The sequence below is a fragment of the Panthera pardus genome, unplaced genomic scaffold (genome assembly GCF_024362965.1).
Source record: "Panthera pardus isolate Hobbes unplaced genomic scaffold, ASM2436296v1 HiC_scaffold_10, whole genome shotgun sequence".
In the NCBI taxonomy this organism is placed as follows: domain Eukaryota; kingdom Metazoa; phylum Chordata; class Mammalia; order Carnivora; family Felidae; genus Panthera; species Panthera pardus.
Genome location: NW_026526655.1, coordinates 72,503,665 through 72,524,209, shown reverse-complemented (window position 1 = coordinate 72,524,209; position 20,545 = coordinate 72,503,665). Strand labels below are relative to the sequence as shown.

The 20,545-nt window shown below is 35.8% G+C and overlaps 1 protein-coding gene across 1 annotated transcript in view; it reads right to left on the bottom strand.

Annotated features, from left to right (window-relative positions):
- Positions 1-20,545, bottom strand: part of BAZ2B (bromodomain adjacent to zinc finger domain 2B) — a 186,122-nt gene that overhangs the window by 7,250 nt on the left and 158,327 nt on the right. The window contains 7 exon segments of the mRNA XM_019457313.2: positions 3,729-3,875; positions 7,513-7,648; positions 8,140-8,345; positions 11,986-12,146; positions 12,522-12,677; positions 12,854-13,127; positions 13,405-14,060. Of these exon segments, the coding sequence (XP_019312858.2) occupies positions 3,729-3,875; positions 7,513-7,648; positions 8,140-8,345; positions 11,986-12,146; positions 12,522-12,677; positions 12,854-13,127; positions 13,405-14,060 (1,736 nt within the window).

Here is a 20,545-nt window from a genome sequence, read left to right as displayed (position 1 = left end):
AATCACTACCCCCTTGTCACTAAAATAATTAAAATGTTTTACTAAGTCTCCTTTCCATTTAGTTTATTAATTTTTATTCACTAATATCTGATATTCTGAGTTTTCATATAGCCTGACCTTCTAGCACTCTTAAATCATAAGAAAACAGAAAGAGGATGCTTAATATAATGATGAAAAAGTCCATTTAATGAAGATTAAATTAAGTTAGATTGAATAATTATGCCACTTAACAAGGACAATATTTCATGAATATGGGCCAAAACTTCTAGTTCTTTATGTGAACTAAATTATTACTTGGGATACTTTTCTAATAAACTCATAACTACAGTAGGAAAACATGAAACTTAAATCACAGAATCAAAAGGTTTTTGTGATGTTTCAAAAAGACAATGAAGTTTATACATTTCTTTAATAAATAATGTTTATCAGCTTGCCTCATTACACTGTACACATACACACACACACACACATATCTATATATTATATTTTCATTGTAGAAAGAGAGACAGTATGCGAGTGAGCAGAGGAGAGGGAGAGAGAGAATCTTTAATTAAATTAATTAAATAATGATAAATGTATATTAATAACATTAACTTTAAAAATCTTTTTATGGGGTGCCTGGATGGCTCAGTCAGTTAATCAACTGACTTCGGCTCAGATCATGATCTCATGGTTCGTGAGCTTGAGCCCCTCATTGGGCTCTCTGCTGTCAGCATGGAGCCCACTTCAGATCCTCTGTACCCCTCTCTGTCCCAAAAATAAATAAACATTAAAAAAGTCTTTTTACATCAAAATCAAATGTTTAATATTTTTATTGCTATAAGAAATGTAACATCTAATTCACTACATTAAATAAACAAAGAGAGCAGAGGCTTAGAAATCTGCATTACATAAAAGCACTTGGATTAGATCACAGGGTTTAGGATTCTTAGACCACTGCTTGAAGGGAGTGATATAATTTAAGCAAATTTACTGAAAATAAACCTCCTATAGTCTACCAGATGATTAACAAGAATTAACACACCAATTTGTTAGTAATTTGTGAAGCTTTAAAGAAGATTTCTATAAGTTGACAGTTAAGAAGCTAAAACATAATTTATGTACAACCAGTGAAAATTATTATTGAACTACACTTAACTAGATAGGATAAAATAATCAAGTAATGAAAAATTAAGAAGTGATTACTAGCGAATATAATGCAAGGCAAAACCATCTGCTATTTTATAAAATATAAACATATAATAAAAGAAAAGATATTATATATTATAAAAGTAAAATATAATAAAAATAAAATATAAATAATACAAATAAAACGTAATAAAGTATTATATACATATGTCACCAAACTTTAAAGTCATAAAAACTCTCACACACATGACTATATTTGATCTTCTAAAACCTCTATAAATTAGATACTATCCCATTTTACAGATAACCCTGAAGCTAAGAATGTGGTCCAATGTTTATAAATCAGGGAGGTGAGAAAAACCACCAAGGGACCGAAAAAGAGCAAAGGCAGGTAGACAACCAGTTAAGTATGGTATCTTAGAAGCCAAGTAGAAACGGGGTTTTAAGGAGAGGAAGTGCTCCACTCTATTAAATGTAACTAATAGGTTAGATGAGGTCAAAGCACTGATCACTGAGTTGAGCAATGTGGAAGTCATTTGTGGTCATAATAAGAGCACTTCTGGAGAAGCTGTGGAAGTACAAATCTTACTGGAGTAAGTTCAAGAGTGATTTGGAGGAGAAAAAACAGAGAGAACCAGAATAGAAAACTTTCCACAAGTTCTTCTATAAAGAAAAGGGGGAAAATGGAGGCAGTGGAACAAGGAAGAAGTGAGGCCAGAAGAGGGTTTTTGTTTAGTTTTTTCAAGATGGAAGGAAGGAGGCTGGATGGAATGTTAGTAGGCTGATGAGAAGAACCCAGGGGAGAAAGAAAAACTGATGATGGTGCAGGAGAAGAGAGAACTGTTGGTCATACTCCTAAGGAAGTGAGGGGGGGGGGGGTGCCTTGGGTGGCTCAGTTGGTTGAGCACCCAACTTTTGATTTTGGCTCCGGTCATGATCTCACAGTTGGTCATGAGATTGAGCCCCACACTGGCTCAAAGCTGAGCATGGAGCCTGCTTCAGATTCTCTCCCTCTACCTCTCTTTGCCCCTCCCCTGCTTACATTTTCTTTCTCTCTTGCTCTCAGAAGAAGAAGAAGAAGAAGAAGAAGAAGAAGAAGAAGAAGAAGAAGAAGAAAAAGAAAAAGAAGAAGGAGGAGGAGGAGGAGGAGGAAGAGAGAGGGGATGGGTTCCTCAAACCAACTTAGAGCCACTAGTAGTTCATGGAAACAGGAGAGAAGGGAGAGTATGTAAGCACACATACAGGAAGGATGGTGGATGTAGTGGCAAATTCTTACGATCTTTTCTTCTGGCGGCTTCTATTTTCACAGGGAAATGGAAGTAAGGTCATCAGTTGAGAATACAGATGGAGGAGACAGAGCTGGAGGTAAATCATCAGGCACCATTAAAGGCCTTCTTAATGACTTGAATTTAAAGGGCTGGGTGTTTATTCCAACCACATTCAGATATAAAAATATAGGTGCTGGAGAAGTCAAAGTTGGATTAGCCAGAATCATGGTTTTCCTAAGTGAAAGAGCGGCAAAGAGGATAAAGGTGGATACAGTGATTATGATAATGAAATGTTGACACATTACAAGCTAGGTTAGGAGAAAAGAAAGGACCTGAAGGGGGAGGGGGTCTTCAGATAAACGGTGAAAAGGTCTTCAGATAAACGGACTGGAGGCCAAAGGACTGTTGGAGTTAGAGTGAGAAAGGGGGTAGACAGAAGAGAAAGGATGTGGTGAACAGATGCGTGTCTGGAATTTACTTTATGGAGAGGCAGCAGTTACTGGTAATGACTAATGATAGCTAGTGGTCAAGAGATTAAACACGGGAAGGGAGTGCCCGAGTTAGGAAACACCTAACAAAGACTCTGGCCCTCAGTACACACTGACACTTTCACACTTCTTACTTCTTACTTTCTAATTCTATTATCATGTTGCTTCTCTTTAATCAATCGGTATGAGTGTCCACAGGTTTCTAATTTAAATGTGACCAGAAAGTGACTTAAAATATATATGCTCGTTACCATGACCTAACAACTTAACTCCTTAGATATATACCCAAGTGAAAACATTTATTCATACAAAAACTTGTGTATGAATGTTTCACAGCAGCATTATTCATGGTAGCCAAACCATGGCAACAACCCAAATGTTCACTAACTGAAGAATGGATAAACAAAACGTGGTATATCCATATAATGGATTATCATTTGACTATAAAAAGGAAGTACTATTACATGCTAGAACATGAATGAACCCCAAAAATATTGTGCTAATGCAAGAAGTCAGGCACAAAAGGCAGTATATTGTAATGACCAGAATAGGTAAATCCATTGAGACAGAAAGTAGACTAGTGGTTGCCAAAGGCTAAGGGGAGACGAGGAATGGGGAGTGACTGCTCATGGGTACAAAGATATACTTTTTTAGGGTTGTGAAAATGCTGTGGAATTAAATAGTGCCAATGGTTGTACAACTTTGTGAATATTATAAAAACCACCGAATTGTGTACTTTAAAAAGGTGATTTTTATGACTTACGAATTATATCTTTAAAAAATCTCCATACGACTCTGCATTTTGATTTGGCAATTAAAAAATTTAGTGTTAGATCAGTCTTACCTTAGCAATGCAAGCTGGACAAAACCAGTCCCCATCTGGTATGGTTGTAATCTTGGGTCTATGGCAGTATGTGTGACAGCCTTTGTCACAACCATCACAAAGCAGGAGCAGTTCTTCATTATCTCCCTTTCGACAGATCTGGCAATACTATAATACATGAGAAATCATTTAAAATTAACTCTCTGCTATGAAGAAGAGTTATTGGGATATTAAACACACCATAATTCCTAATTTATATTAGTAACAAACATTCCGCTTGCTAACAAATATACAGTAGCCATACACATCTATGTATCTCTCATTACACAGATATGGACCACATGACGGGTGAGCAGTTCAATTGGGGTAAATGCACATTTCGGGTACACTGCAAAGAACAAAGCTAGAGGTTGAATGCCTGCACACACTTCAGAAGCATGTACACATTAACATATGAAATAATTAACATGACATTAGAGCACATAAAGCAATGAGTAGCTTTAATACATGGTGTTTTAATTTTTAATGTATTTCATCTTTTGCTTATCTTAGTATCCTCATGATATCCTGAGAAAGAAATAAGTAAGAGTTAGAGTAATTTTTAAGATAAAAAATAGGAAACTTGTATTAGTATCAAAATTACATATGGTAATAAAAAGATGACCCTATATATTGACTAAGTTATCCATCTATTTTTTGTGATTGATTAAAAAATGTGTCCAAACCAGAAAACTTTGGAATTCAACCCAAATCAAACAAATGTGTCACAAGTGCAGAAAATGGATCCCACAAAATGTAAAGAGGAGAAAAGTGATACAATAAATTAAATCAAATAATTTAATTAGTTATGATTTATTTTGTAGAACAAAATAAAATTACTTCTCTGTGAAAAAGTTTCTAATGTCATTAAGAACTTTAAAATCTATAAGGAGAGTTTTCCCCCCATGCATGCATACTCTGTATAACAAGTTTCACAAAGGGAAAGAAACAAAGTCAGATAAGAAAAACTTTCAGGATGGCTTTATAAACTGTATTTTGACCTTTAGTTTATATTCTCAGTCACGGTAGTAAATGTCTTGTAGTAAATGTCTTGTAATCAATATTTTAAAAAATGGAAACATTTAAACTTTAAAGCATACCAATTTAAAGTTATATATTTATCCTCTTAAAAACAAAATAGCTTAACTGCTCAAACTTATTTTTAAAATTTTCAATATAACAGTAAACCTTAAAACTGGGAAAGTCTAAAATAGTGTTATATAACTCAATATGTACAATGATAGCTTAAAAATTTTATCAAATTGCAGATACACACTCTTCAGCTTAAAAATCTATCAAATATATGTAAAATACATAACACTAAAATTGGCATGTGTGCTAGGAGCAAAAACAGCAGAAGTTAACATTCCAACAGTAAGTATTTATTTTATGACCTTTCCTAACACCGTATCACTAAATACCTCAGCATGGTATTATTTCTCCAAATTTAAACTACAGCTTTAAAACTTCCACTGTAAAAACATTCATTGTGAAATAACATTTGGAAGGTTATATTTAAATCCCTATAACAGTAAAATGAAAACATCAGATTCACGAACATTAAGTAAATTCTGTTTCTATAACAGATAACTAAAAATACTATAAAGTGTGTCTTACATCTCACATTTATGATTGAAAAATAAAATTATTTTCTGATACTTATTAAGAAAGGATGGCAGTTATCAAGCCTATAACACTTGAAAAATCACAGCAGTAGCTCATAATATGCTAGAGCAAATGTAGAGCATAACAGTAGATATTGCGTATGCTTAACATTACCAACAATATAAAGCAAACTGTGGACAGAGAATTATCTAGAGGCAGATTATGATAGCTTCTTCTTTTCTTGGTAAGCCTGATCTCTGACAAATGAGGAATATCTAAGGGTAACTGAATACTTTAATTTTGATAGGATTTGTTATGAGGATTAGTATAGGCACTATTACATTACTAGTTAACAGTTAAAAAGTGCTCATTAATCTTTGAAAATGAAACTATGCCTTCTTTCAAAGATCGTTTCATAGAAAATAATGTATTATTAAATATTAAAAAATGAAGATTATAACATGAAATTAAATAATAAATGTATATTAATAACATGCAAAACAGTTTACGAATTTGCTAAAAATGACATAAAGCTTTTAATTGCAGTAAGTATACTAATGTAAAGGCAGATTTTGGTAACAAGCTCTGGGTTTCTATATATAAATTACAACAAAACTGACCACACTGCAATGACTATTATGGTATGAGAAAAATAATGGTTTGATGTAGGAATTCAATTGTTTTTAATCATTACAGCCTAGATTTCACTGAATAGATTTCTCCAAGGTGATTTTAAAACTGGTTTTAATATTAAATTCTAGAAGAAAAATTCTTTTTGCCTGGTAAAAATGCTACCAGATGAACAGAACAATGCCTTAAAATTTATGGTAAATCATAATATGGATTGAAAAAGACCTAAAAATGAGAAGATTGTGAAAACTGCAGATTCATTATTCCATGGATATTTTATGAAGAAGGGAAAAACCACAGAAGAAAAAAAACCACATTTTTTTCTTCACAGAAGTAAAGAAAAACCATATTTATTTGTAGGAATGAATTAAGTAGTCTAAACTTAGAGATGAAAATGAGGGCAGGAATGCTAAATTATTTCAGGATCACTTCTTTTCTTTCGAAGTCATTAATAAAAATATATCTCAAATGTTTGGATTTTAAAGCTAATCTGTAATTCAAAAGCAAATGATAAATTAAGCCATAAAATTTCACATATTATAAATATTTCTATATACGATATATAAGAAGCAAGAGGGACATGAACATGACTTAAAATAAGTACCTCCCTGGAGGATATATGGAATATAGCTTTTATTTTGAGTATACTGTATTTGGTGCCTGGTACAAAGTAGAGGCCACTACAGGATAATAACTACTTGGGCTTGAGCAAAGAGGTGAAAAACTAGTTTTTAACTGTGAGTGGAAAAAATAAAACATCTATTCTTCTCATCAGCTATATCCCATGTCAAATATACAACATCCAGTGCACAAACTAAGAGCTCTTGCTTATCGTGTATTTACTAATCTAAGCATTTCTCAGCATTACAAAAGAAGAAAAAGAAAATTGATAGAAATATAAAGACATTTTAAGAATGCAGTGAATGGCTGTGCCTGGGTGGCTCAGTTAGTTAAGCGTCCGACTTTAGCTCAGGTCATGATCTCACGGTTTGTGAGTTTGAGCTCTGCATCGGGCTTTGTGCCGACAGCTCAGAGCCTGGAGCCTGCTTCACATTTTGTGTCTCCCTCTCTCTCTGCCCCTCCCCCACTCATGCTTTGTCTGTCTGTCTCTCTCAAAAACAAACATTAAAAATTTTTAAAAAAAATATTAAAGAATGCCGTGAATGTCTGTAGCAGATAATGTTAGCAACTGGAATGTTTACACGTGTGAAAGGGTCTTCAAAATATTTAGATTAACAGCTATTATGTTGACAGAATACAGAAAACAACTTCAGTCAGAGTTATAAACAATATTCAATGGAATGCGAATCAAGATTTAAAAAAAATAAGAGAACACATTTGGTAGGTTCCTTCAGAGAGCTCAAAATAAGGAAAAAAGTATCACACTAATACAGTATTTAAGAATTAAGCAAAGTGTCAAGTAAAGCATACATTATTTTGACAATAAGTAATGTACAGTTAAAGATTTAGAGGTTGGGAAAAACAGGACAAAGTAAATTAGTTATAGTATTTCTTAAATGAAAACACTTACAACTTTCATAATTGATTTTTCCCATGCTATTGATTTCTGTAACTGCTGAATGCACAGAGCTACCTGTGCAGCACTGCGAGCTTCTGACAATGCCCTTCTCCATACCCTGAGCCCTGGAGCAATATCCTCTTCAATTCTGCATTGAAATATAGAAAAATTAAGTAGGTCATATCCATATTTATGGTCACTGAATGTGAAACAATCATCACACTGAAAGCCAAGCAATGACAAAAACATGTAACAGCCAATAAGAATAAGGTTTAAGCAACTAAATTTGATGTAGTGCACAGACTGTGGCTACGTGCCTCAAAGCTTAGTCACAACCAGGTAAATGTAAGATCACTTTGCAGGATTATCAACGCACATAACAAAAAAAAAATGTTTTTACAAAGCACCATGCAAATAGCATGATCCATATGGATCACAGACATACAAGAAGATACATAGATAACAGGCAATAGAAAATAGGCTCCAATTAGCAAAGAAGCACAATAATTTTTCAAGTTAATCTCAATAACCTACCCGTCACCATCACCACTAATGGATGGTGCAGGAGCAGGGACAGTAACTGTGCCCACATTATCCAGTTTGATCTGAATGGTGGTACTTAAGGGGCTCTTCAGATACCTTCTCTCAATGTTCCGCTCCAAATCAGCCAGCCTGGTTACAGCTATATCTAGGGGGTTGTCACTCTTCCGTTCTAGTGCATGTGCACTGCTTTCTTCTTCGCCAGTACATTCTCCATCATGCTCCTTGCACAACTTAGAAAATGACTTATGTTCAAAATATACCAAGTCCTCCCTTTCTGATGCAGGCTCTGGACACATCCAACCCTATATATCAAGAGAATAATGTTATTATGGTTTCCTCTTAAAATGCCTGATGGGTGAATTACCTGTACTTAAAATACAGCAGCAGACACCAGCTGATCTCAAGGATCTTTACTGAAAATTTTTACCTTGTGTTTCCTAATGCTAGGTAGAGACAAGAACAGAAAATTAAAAGAAACAGGTGTAAGGAAGGATTGAAGAAGAAAATTTAGTAACTTTTGATATGAAAGGTATAATGAAAAGCAGCAAATATTCCAAAGGACTTACATGCTTTTGATTTCGTGGGACCACTTAAATGAAAAGCTCTCAGTAGTCTCTAAACTTTGCTCTTCCTTTCCATTTTCATTCCTTCCACCACTCTTCCATACAGATCCTTGTACTTACCATTTTTGCTTCAGCCACACAAGCTTTGCTGAAGCTGTTACATTTGTCTGTATGGCTTCTCCCTCTTCTCTTTACCTACCTAACTCTACTCATCCTGTAGCTCTCATGTTAAAATTTAGTTCCTCAGGGAATTCTTCCCTGATGTCCTTTAGGAAGTGAAGTCTCCCCATTACAGGCTCTCACAGAACCACAAAATACTCCATAGCCTTGTGATAGTCCCAATTTTACACTATGAGAGCAGGGGCCATGTCTGCTTTTAGTCACTTTATCTCCAGCATAGTGAAGGCAAACAGACGGCACTTAATATAGAGATGTCGATTGAATAAATGATCTTACAACTCAGCTTGCTTATATCAACCTTCTAGCTCTAAGTCCTTCAAAGATTCCCTACTATTTAACTATTCCCTATATTTTTACCACAACATTCAAGTACCTCGAGCTACCCTTTCTTTCATGTTCCCATTTATGCATCCCCCACTGCAGTCAAAATCCATGACCTGTCACTCCACAAATATGTTCTGAGCTTCCTGATCCTTGCGCTCCATTCATGCTGTTCACTTTTCCTGGTATGGCATTCCCTATTCTGGGACTGTCAAAAGCTTCCTCATCTCAAATTCCAACTCAACTTCTACATGAAATCTTCCCTGATCGCTCCCATATCACCACCAGAAGTCATATATTCTTTTACTAAATTCATGTATGACTGTATACTTCCCTGCAATCAGTTACTAGATTCTGCAGAGATGTATACATCTCTTGTCTCCCTATTATATGACAAGCTTTCTGAGGGCAGAAACCACCTTTTATCCCATTTTGTGATGTCCACTGACTAATGTGGAATGGGTACATAGTAAATAAAAAACAAAATGAACACTATCCTTTTTATTAAATCTCTTTAGAGATAATTACCTTGTCTTATATATTGGGATGAATTCTTCCTCATTATATTTAGAAAGGACATTTATATTTAGAAAGGGTGAAATTATGAATAGTACACATAAGTGCACTAGGTACAACTCGTGTCAAATGTCCTCATTCTTTTTTTTTTAAATTTTTTTTAATGTTTATTTCTGAGACAGAGAGAGACAGAGCAAGGGTGGGGGAGGGGCAGAGAGAGATGGGGACACAGAATCCAAAGCAGGCTCCAGGCTCTGAGCTGTCAGCACAGAGCCCGACACAGGGCTCAAACTCACAGACTGCGAGATCATGACCTAAGCCGAGGCCGGACGTTGAACTGACTGAGCCACCCAGGTGCTCCTCAAATGGCCTCATTCTTATAGTTTGAAAGGGACCCTACATCCCACTTAAAAAAAAAAAAATTCCAGGGCGCCTGGGTGGCTCAGTCGGTTAAGTGTCTGACTTGGGCTCAGGTCATGATCTCACGATTGAGGAGTTCCAGCCCTTGGGCTCCTGCTGGCAGTGGGAGTCTGTTTGGGATTCTCTCTGTCCACCACTCCCCCACTTGCGCTTTCTCTCTCTCTCTCTCTCTCTCTCTCTCTCTCTCTCCAAATAAATAAGTAAACTTAAGAAAAAATTTCCACTTAGCTACTGAAAACACAGCCAAACACATCTAAGCAGCCAATAATGTGAAAGGGTCAGTGCACTAAAACCTGAGTGTGTCTCCAGGAAAATGTTTCAGGTCCATGTTCTGACTTTATACATAAGTTAGAAAAGCATGATGATATGCTTTTCCAACCAATAGCCAATCAGAACTGGCAAATTAGATAGAGGGAGGGAAGTTGGAGGAAAATAGGGCTATTAGAACCAGTCGAATTTATCTATTTATTTTGTTTTTGTTTTCGTGATTTTAGAGCCAATCAAATTTAAACCAGCAAGTAGTAACAACTGACCATGAGAGAAAACAGACTATAGAAAGCAGATACTGTCATTTAAAAAGCAAAGCACACTAGGATCATTTAATGTAGGGGTAAAACCTCTTCACATTTCCTGAGGGAATCATTATCTAATAATTGGTCTTCATACTGAAGATACTATGTCACCAATATAATTTAAACCAAACTCATTATTCTCAATTTAAGAAGGTAGTGTAATGCATAACATAAGTGACCCAACAAACATGTTTAAAAAATTATGCCACTAAAAGGAATAATTATAATTTCTCCAGAAAATTAATTTGTGTAAAAGAGTTCATTTGTTGAAGATGCCAGATAAATGAGTCAGTTTTATATTGTATTAATTACAGTACCAGGAAGAAGATTCATATAGTTGGCTAGGACAATGGTTACAGTAAATGATAAATTTTTGCTTCCCAAAGTAGTTATGGTAGTTATGTCTGTGGCAAGAAAAGGATATTTTATTGGCTCTGGAAAATGATATTTTTTGGAGATCCCTGAAAGTTTCTGAATGCCAGCATTAAAGTAATTTTGAAGAAATATTTTAATTATCGGATAGGATAGTATTATGGCATAAGCTTCTCATTCCGGATAAAACATGAAATATCAAATCGAATTACATGGAAACTACATTTTCCAAACCTTTTCAGGTGTATGTCTCACACTTATTCATCATCAATCCATTTATATCTTCAGAGACCTCACCTTATTATCAATTGAGAGGACCTTTATACTCTTTACAAAACCAAAAAAGTCTTGCACAGAGATAAAGCTTTTCTTTTGCCCTTCCACTGGAAACCAGTTCTGATCATTGTTTGTGACACGGTAATGCCCAGTAGATAAATACATATATTAAAAGCTTACATAATATGTAGGTTATGCGTGTCTGAGTACCATAATATAACATACATTCAGATACAGCTACATTCTCCAATTTTACATTATATAGAATGAAAGTCTGACACAGAACATGGCTTGTATAGAGGTTCTTCCTGGTCCTATATGAAACACTACAGTAGGAGTTTAATAGAGCATTATATTATCACGGGTAAAACTGTGAAAGTCTGCTTGCAGTAAAGAACTGCATACCAGAAATGAGATTTTTGATTGTCATTAAGGACGCAGTGAGGTTTAATAACAAGAGCATATGATCTGGAGTTAGACTGACAGAGTGACTTGATTTGAACCCACATGTAGCCATTTACTCTAAGACTACTGGCAGGTTACTTACTCTGAGCCTGTTTTCTTACCTGTGCGATGGGAGAAATTAATTCAGGATTGTATGGAGACTTAAATGAGATAAAATGAAAACATTCAACACAGGAACTGGCATATATCAGGCATATAATCAATGTTAGTTACCTTCCATTATCCTAAAAACAGATTTTATTCCAAGCCAATTTTACCTTTACTTGCAAACTTGCTGATGCAACTCTCCTTTCTAGATCTTCTACCTGTTGAAGAATACTCAAATCCATTTCCATTGCTTGTTCTTCTACTGACCAGTTCTCCACAATATCTCGAGTTACCTGGTTTTCTTCATTTTCATTTAATTCAATAATAGCAACTACATTTGAAAAGAAATTAATTTTAAAATCTACTTTACTCCTCAGTGATTTCTCTCGGAAAGTAAACAAAATTCCATGGGAACTCATGCATGTAATCAAACACACACAAATGCACCTGTGCATATGCAGGCAGCTTATTTTTAAAAGCAGGAATATTCTTTTTTAAGAAACAACACAATATGTCTGCAGGTTGTAAAAAATTATAAGTAATACCACTTCAAGAAATGTAAATAGTTACTGTTTGTTGAGTAAAATAGGAAAAAAAGATGCCTTTTAGTAATAAATTAAGACATACTAAAATATATCCTAAGGTAAAAGAATTAGTAAAATCTTCATAAGTAAGCAAAGAGCAGAAATTTCTTTTAGATACATACCATCCTTATTCTTGATGCAGGCTTGGGTAATATAATCCAAGTGTTTCTGAATTTGTTTCTGTAATGCCTTTTCTCTTATTCCTCTGAGATGCAGCACTTTGAGCAAAGCTTTTAGGTCCTCTGGGTCAATAATTCTCCACCAACCAAACTGCATTTCTAAGTCAAGATGAATATGTAGAACTTTTACAAATATCTTGAATACAAATTAATGGCACAATGCAAATCAAAAGATTTATAACCACATATATAACCATCAAAGATTCAGTTATAATACAGGATTCTATTAACAGTGAAATAATGTAAGTGACTAAACACCATCTCAATGTACCCACCTTCTGGAATAGGTTTTGGACTAGGAAAATCTACTGGTTTTGCTACTTCAACAGCTGCAGGTTGAGTTGAAGAGACTTTTTCATTCTGTGGGACTGGAGATTCACTTTTACTTGAAGCAACATTGGGAGTCAAGAACGAATTACCATTTCCTTCAGATAATCCCAACCCCGATCCCAGACTAGGTAAAGGTGACGTAAATGGAATATTGGAGGTAAGCACGCCAGTGGGCCATCCACAAAACTGGAGTCCCATCATAGATACTCCACTTTTCATCTACAAAAAACAAAACATTTCATAAGTAGAATAATCTAAAAAGTTAGGAAAAATGTTTAGCATCTTAAATTATTTTTTAAATTCTGAAAACAAAGTTATTAAATACGCCTCTGCATTAGACTAGAAGTGCATAGATTTGTAATGAAGCTTGGTAATAGCAATTCTGACTCTTCCCAGTTTTCAAACGGTGGCAGTGATCATACAAATATTCAATGGATTCCCCATCTTCATGGGGTCAAAGATTAAAGAAAGCAACATAAAAATGACCAGTACAAACCTGAAGAGGTGATACAGCAAATGGATTTAGGCCAACAGGATTCTGAGCAGAAGATGACCCCAAGAGGGGAGCCGGAGCAGGGGAGGGGGACTGGGATGGTGGCTGAGACTGAGGAGTCACCACAGAAGCAGCTGATGCATCAGTATGGGTGAGTGAACTGTCATCACAAGGGGTTCTTGGCAAAAGGCTGAACCACTGTCTGTTCTTTTCAGTCAGTGTTTTTAACAGCTGGTCATTGGGTAGAGGGCTGTAGAACTTCCCTGGACCACTTGAACCAGGACTGAATGGATTATTAGAGTCTGTCTTCTCCATGTTGCTTTGTGTTGCTGTTGATTGAATGCTGGCCAATGAATGTTTTCCACTGTTTTGATAAGACAATGTACACCCGTTTGCACTACTATTTGGTTTGGGGGTTATTATGTCTGACTCAGGAGACATTTTAGCTACTTCTAAAAGCTTGCTTAATTTTGAAAAAGAGCCAGGTTTCTGAAGAAACAAGTTTGTGTTATCTTTTTCTTTAGGATCTTCCTTTTGCTCACAAAGATCTGGATTTGAGCAATTTAAAGTATCTTCAGAAGTCTCAAATATTTCTTCTTTGATCTGGATACTTTCTGTCTTTTTTAGTTTTTCTCTTTCTTTTGCAATTTCTTCTAGTCCTATAAAATTGAAAAGTATGAAAGTCAGTTATTCTATCAAACCAGTATTTTAATTGAATTTTATTACTATTTATCAAGTTATATGCATAAATATCTAAACAAACTTCTAGATTACTAATATTCTCCATTTTTTTCCCTTTTTTTATAGGCTAGATTTGTTTGCTCATTGGAAAATTAATGTAATTTTGTAACTAATCATTACAAAAAATTAAAATATTAACATATTAAAAGCCCTAATACATGACAAAAATTACTATTAACATTTTTTTGTAAATCCTTCTAGGAGTTCTATATGCAAACACATATACACCTAAGCCTGTAAGTGAAAAGAAAAAAAGGAAATCCTATTATAATATTCTAACCTACATGTTTTACTGAATAATACTCCGTAAACATCCTGATATATCAATAAATATATAACTGCACCATAAATTTTAATGGCTATCTTCAATGGAATGCAATTAATTTAAATAATCAATCTTCTACTGATAGCTATTAGGGTCTAATTATTCTATTATAAACAATGCTGTAAATGGTGAATGATCTAGTATCTGTATCATTGTACTTTAAAATTTTTTTTTCTGATTTACTTCCTTAGCATAAATTTCTAGAAAAAACCTTATTGAATGTTGAGATAGGTACTTTTCAGAATTTTTGAAGTATAATTGTCTTACTCCCCTCTAGAAAGTCTAAATTGATACACATTAACACCAGAAGTACACAAAAGCATGTATTTCCCTTAGTCCTCAAATAAACTGAATACTATTCATATTTTTTGTCTTTTCCAATATCTGGGGGGTGAAAGTCCAAATTGTACTTTTTTTCTGATCACTACGTAAGATTATCTTTTCATAGGTTTATTGGTATTTCTCCTTTGTGGACTTCTGGTTCATATGTCTGACCAATGTTTTAAAAAAATAATTCATAAACACTCTTTTAAAAATATAAATACAGGGGCACCTGGGTGGCTTAGTTGGTTAAGTGTCCGACTTTGGCTCTGGTCATATCTTGCAGTTCATGAGTTTGAGCCCCACATCAGGCTCTGCGCTGACAGCTCAGATCCTGGAGCCTGCTTCAGATACTGCGTCTCCCTCTCTCTCTGCCTCTCCCCAGTCACCATCTCCCACTCACACTCTGTCTCTCTCTCTCTCAAAAATAATTTAAAAAAACATTAAAAATATAAATATACTAGTTTATTTGATTTGAGAAGTAATATGTGCTCAAGGTAAAATATTTAGTAATGAGAGGTATAAGGTAAAACCGTTTCTGTCCTACTCCCTCAATCCCTATTTCTACTCTTCATAGGTAACCATGGTTAACCAATTATGCCTGTAGATCCTTCTGGAGATCTTACATGCATACATGTGACCATCATTTTACACTATTACATAAATGAGATACTACTCTTCACTTTTCTGCAACTTAGAATAAAACCCAAACTCCTACACAAGGTCTACAACAGTGTATGATCTAGTTCCTGAAAAACTCCACAACCTCTGACCACTATTGTCCTTGTTCTTCCTTTCTCCCTTTTTTTGCTTCTCAAACATGCTAAGTTCTGACCTGTCTTGAGGCCTTTACACTTGCTATTTCCTCTGAGTAGAATACTGTTGTATCCTCATATTTCAAACTAAGTGTCATTTTCTCAGTGAAGTTTTCTCTGATCATCTAATTTTTTAAAAATGTTTATTTATTGAGAGAGAGAGAGAGAGAGAGAGAGAGAGACAGAGCGGGAGCGGGGGAGGGGCAGAGAGAGAGGGGGAGACACAGAATCCGAAGCAGGCTCCAGGCTCTGAGCTGTCAGCACAGAGCCTGACGCAGGGCTCGAACCCATGAACCGTGAGATCATGATCTGAGATGAAGTCCGGCGCTTAACCAACTGAGCCACACTCTGATCACCTTATCTAAAGCAGGGGCCCCATCCCATTCACCTTAGAATATCATTCTGTATATTTACTTTGCAGAATTTACCATTAGACACAATAATCAGTTTATTTTCTATTCTACACCCCCTCACCCACAAACTAGAATTTAAATCAACAAATTTGCTTAAAGGTAGAGCAATGTCTATCTTGCTTATTATTGGATCCCAAATGCCTAACATGATGGCTACTATCAAATGGAAACTCAATAAACATTTTTTGAATGATGAAATAATGAATTTAATGTTTTCACTATATATATACCTTCAACAGCTTTCAATGGCAGAACACGTAATTATACTTGATCAGCTGCATAATATTCTATTATCTAGGTATATCATGACTTATTTAACTAATTCTATTAATGTCTGAAATAGCTCTTCTATGCTTCTCTTGAAATTCATTTCTACCCCAAATTAAAAGTCTATAACTCAGACTTAGGCTTCTGGCCAATCAGGAGTCACAGGGACTAGATTTACCTCCTTGCATGAAACAACCAAAAAACAGACAAAATATATGAAACAACAGTTTGTAAGAAACTGGACATCAGGTGACAATGAGAGAAACCAAATGCAGAAGCCCTATGATTGCCCTAGTTTACTGCCTTGGGATAGTTTCCAGGCTACATCACAGAGAGAGAAATCCAGACACAGCTGGAAGACTCCTGAGATGAGGAGATGGTACTGAGAGTCCAGGGGAGACCCAAATGGCTAGAGTGCTCAGGAAGGAGAACTGGAGAGGAGAGAGCTGCCTGGAGAGAGAACTCCACAGATGAGTGGACAGACCCCTTGAGTGTTCAGCTAAATAATGATAAGTGCCTATGTGTCAGGAATGCACCTGAGACCAAGGAAAGAACCACCTGAAAAGGATTAGAGGTGAAAGTGCTAGATACTCACACATGCTGGGAATGGACCCATTCCTACCAGCCAGGCTTGGAAACCTCAAAACTCACAGGCATCAGGTAGAATACTCAAGGATCTTGCTTCAGTAGTTAGGGTATAATTAGCCCTAGAATAAACACTGTTCTAGTCCTGCCTAACAAATTTTAAAACCAAGACCTGAAAGGATCAAACTTTTCCCAAGTCCCTTAACAATATTTCAGTTAAACAAAGCTCAAAAATGTTTGTGGGAATTAAAAAATATCCAGTACCAAATGAGATAAAATTCACAATGTCAGGCATCCAATCAAAATTAGAAGGCATGCAAAGAAACAGGAAAACACGATGCATAATTAGAAAAAAAATCAATCATAAAAACTGACCCCAAACTAACAAGATAATAGAATTAGCAGACAAGGACATTAAATTTGAAAAAATAATGGCTGATGCTCTGGAAAACAGTGTGGAGGTTACTCAAAAAATTAAAAACAGAACTACCCTATGACCCAGCAATAGCACTACTAGGTTTATCCAAAGGATACAGGAGCGCTGATTCATAGGGGCCCATGTACCCCAATGTTTATAGCAGCGCTTTCAACAATAGCCAAATTATGGTAAGAGCTTAAATGTCCATCAACTGATGAATGGGCAAAGAAGAAGTGGTTTATATATACAATGGAATACTACTTGGCAATGAGAAAGAATGAAATCATGCCATTTGCAGCAACGTGGATGGAACTGGAAGGTATTATGCTGAGTGAAATAGGTCAGTCAGAGAAAGACAGGTATCATATGTTTACACTCATACGTGGATCTTGAGAAACTTAACAGAAGACCATGGGGGAAGGGAAGGGGAAAAAAAATAGTTACAAACAGAAAGGGAGGGAGGCAAACCATAAGAGACTCTTAAATACAGAGAACTGAGGGTTGATGGCAGGGGTGGGGGGAGGGGAAAATGGGTGATGGGTATTGAGGAGGGCACCTGTTGGGATGAGCATTGGGTGTTGTATGTAAGTGATGAATCACGAGAATCTACCCCAAAAACCAAGAGCACATTTTACACACTGTATGTTAGCCAATTTGACAATAAATTATATTAAAAAAAAGAAACAATAATGGCTGAAAAAATTCCAAATTTGGTGAAAACTATAAAACACAGACCCACGAAACTCAGCAAACTCCCAGGAAAAGAAACATGAAGACAACTACACCAAGACATACAATCAAATTGTTTAACACCAACGGATACAGAAAATCTAAAAGGCAGGTGACAAAATATCTTATGCCTCATATAATCTCTATGCACTTGTACACATTTACTCTAAGAAAACCCTACTTTATCACCCTAATTAGGCACATGTGGAAAGTGTCACTGTGCTTTATTCAAGTTATTGTTTAGTAAGTACTACTACTTGTTCTTGATCTATTCTGAGAACTAGTATCTTAAACGACTGCTGTCATATGTCCCAAAACAAACAGATTAGCTAAACCAAAAAACCAACCAACCAACCAACCAATTTTTACTGGCTTGAGACTAGTAGATGATGTCCCATTTATATCTAATAAAGTAGATGGAGCTGATGATACATTTTAATAGCCCATTCATCATTGTCTTCAACTTTTGTATTCAAATTACTTAATTATGAACAGTTAAACCTCTTATTAAAATGTAAAATTATCTTAATGTAAATTATTTAATTTACACAGGATGTTTAGCATAAAGAGATTTTTAAATTTTAAATAATTTTCTATCTCCTATCTCATACAACCCCCCTGGTTCCTTCCAGTTCTTACTTTTCTGACATGTGTCAATAAGTATTAATAAATATCTTCAAAACAGACTGAAGGCAAGAGATGAAACAGGGAATGCTGTTCACCTTGATTCATTTCCCTGGTAGTAAACGCCAGTGCATCATAACCAAGAAAATACCATTTCGCATTAAAACAAATCCTAAACAAATAACATGCTTTCTACTGGAAAGAGACGATGTCTTCTTGAATTTTATCAGAATCACACTGAACCTTCTCAGTTCACCTAACAGTTGTCATTGGACACTAGGTGTCCACCACTCTGAGTTCAAAGTGAAAAAATTTTCCTTTGCTCTCTTTACTTAGGCTGAAGCAAACTATAATTTTCAAATAAATTTTACTACACTGTAAGTAAAACACAGATAGAGAACATAAGAAAAGTAAAGACACCGGCATTTAGAATACAGGTCCCTGTGCAGTGGCTTCCTCCCAGGGCTCAAAGGCACTTTTCCCCAGAAGTACTCTCACTGATTTTTAGTTGTCTTCATGTTGAGAGAGCTCCCATTACCCAGCATCCAGGAGATTGCTTGCTATTATTACTGTGGAGAAGACTAAAGGAAGCAGATTCTCATCATTTGTCTCTCTAGGATTGTTCCTTCCCAGTCTGATTCAGGAATTAAAAAAAAAGATGATTGATACCATAATACCCTTTCCCTTCATATGAGAGTCCCCCACATATCCATAACAGGAGTTATGTTTTATTTACACTTCTAGATCAAATGCTGTAATCATATCCTAATACAAAATAGAAGCGTAACATTCACATCATAGTATATACATATAATTAACAACAAACTTGTTTCATTTTTGTTACAATACCAAATAAATTATCTATAATCTAACATACCCCTACACACACACACACACACACACACACACACACACACACACACACACACACATCTTTGGTTTTAGCTGGGTGGCCACGGGGACTTTTTTCCTTCCCACTTTGCTGAGGGACAGCAGGACACTACAGCCTTTTAGCAGCTAATATCAACACTGTTCTCAGGGTCCTACATGTGTAGACTTTGCTTTTTGGTGTGCATACCCCCAAGCACTGTTCCTAGACCCGAAGTTCCCTTGATACATTTACTGTTAGAGAAACAAAGTGCTTTCTACCCTTTCTCACACTAACCCATAAATACAGAGCAAGCCATAGGATATAGTATTTTATCTCTTGGAGTGCTTTTGTCACAAATCCAAGTCCTATGGAACCACTATGGGAGCTGGGAGATCTTTTGTACTGTTCCTTCTCTGCTTGTAAGTTGCCTTTACTAATAAACTTTGCTGCTATTAGCACTATGTGTGTCATTAGTGGTTTTGTAACTGTGCATCTTGTACAACAGTTGGTGTCCAACAAAGTTTAATGTCATGGATATTTGGAAGGGAAGCATGCAGGGGTGGAAGAATTTCTCCTTGGGGTCAGTGTAATTCATTTAGTGGACTTAGGAAGGTCTCAGTAGCTATGCCCAAGGATGAAAGAAGCACTACAGTGTATACTAAAGAGGGGGACTAGTGGTGATAAGGTGGTTTGAAATTCAGTTCTGTCCTTCCTTCCTTCCTTACCAGCTTAGAGATTTTCATGAGCCCTAAGTGGGAGAGTGAACTAGAAAGAGTGATAGGAGCCCCTTTAGAAGAGAGAGTGGGGCAAACTCCCACTATTATGTTAACTCCCCTGTTATGATGTGAACTATCCCCTATGATATGAAGCCAGTTATTGTGAGGCATGCTCCATAGGAACCTGAATGGGAATCCCAGCAGAAGGAAATCCATCAATAAACAAAGTAAGAGCTGGGTTCTCAAACTACCATAAACACTTGGAAGGATCCTTAGAGGCTTGGCTTGCTTGTTTGCATGATGAAGAGACAATAGTGGT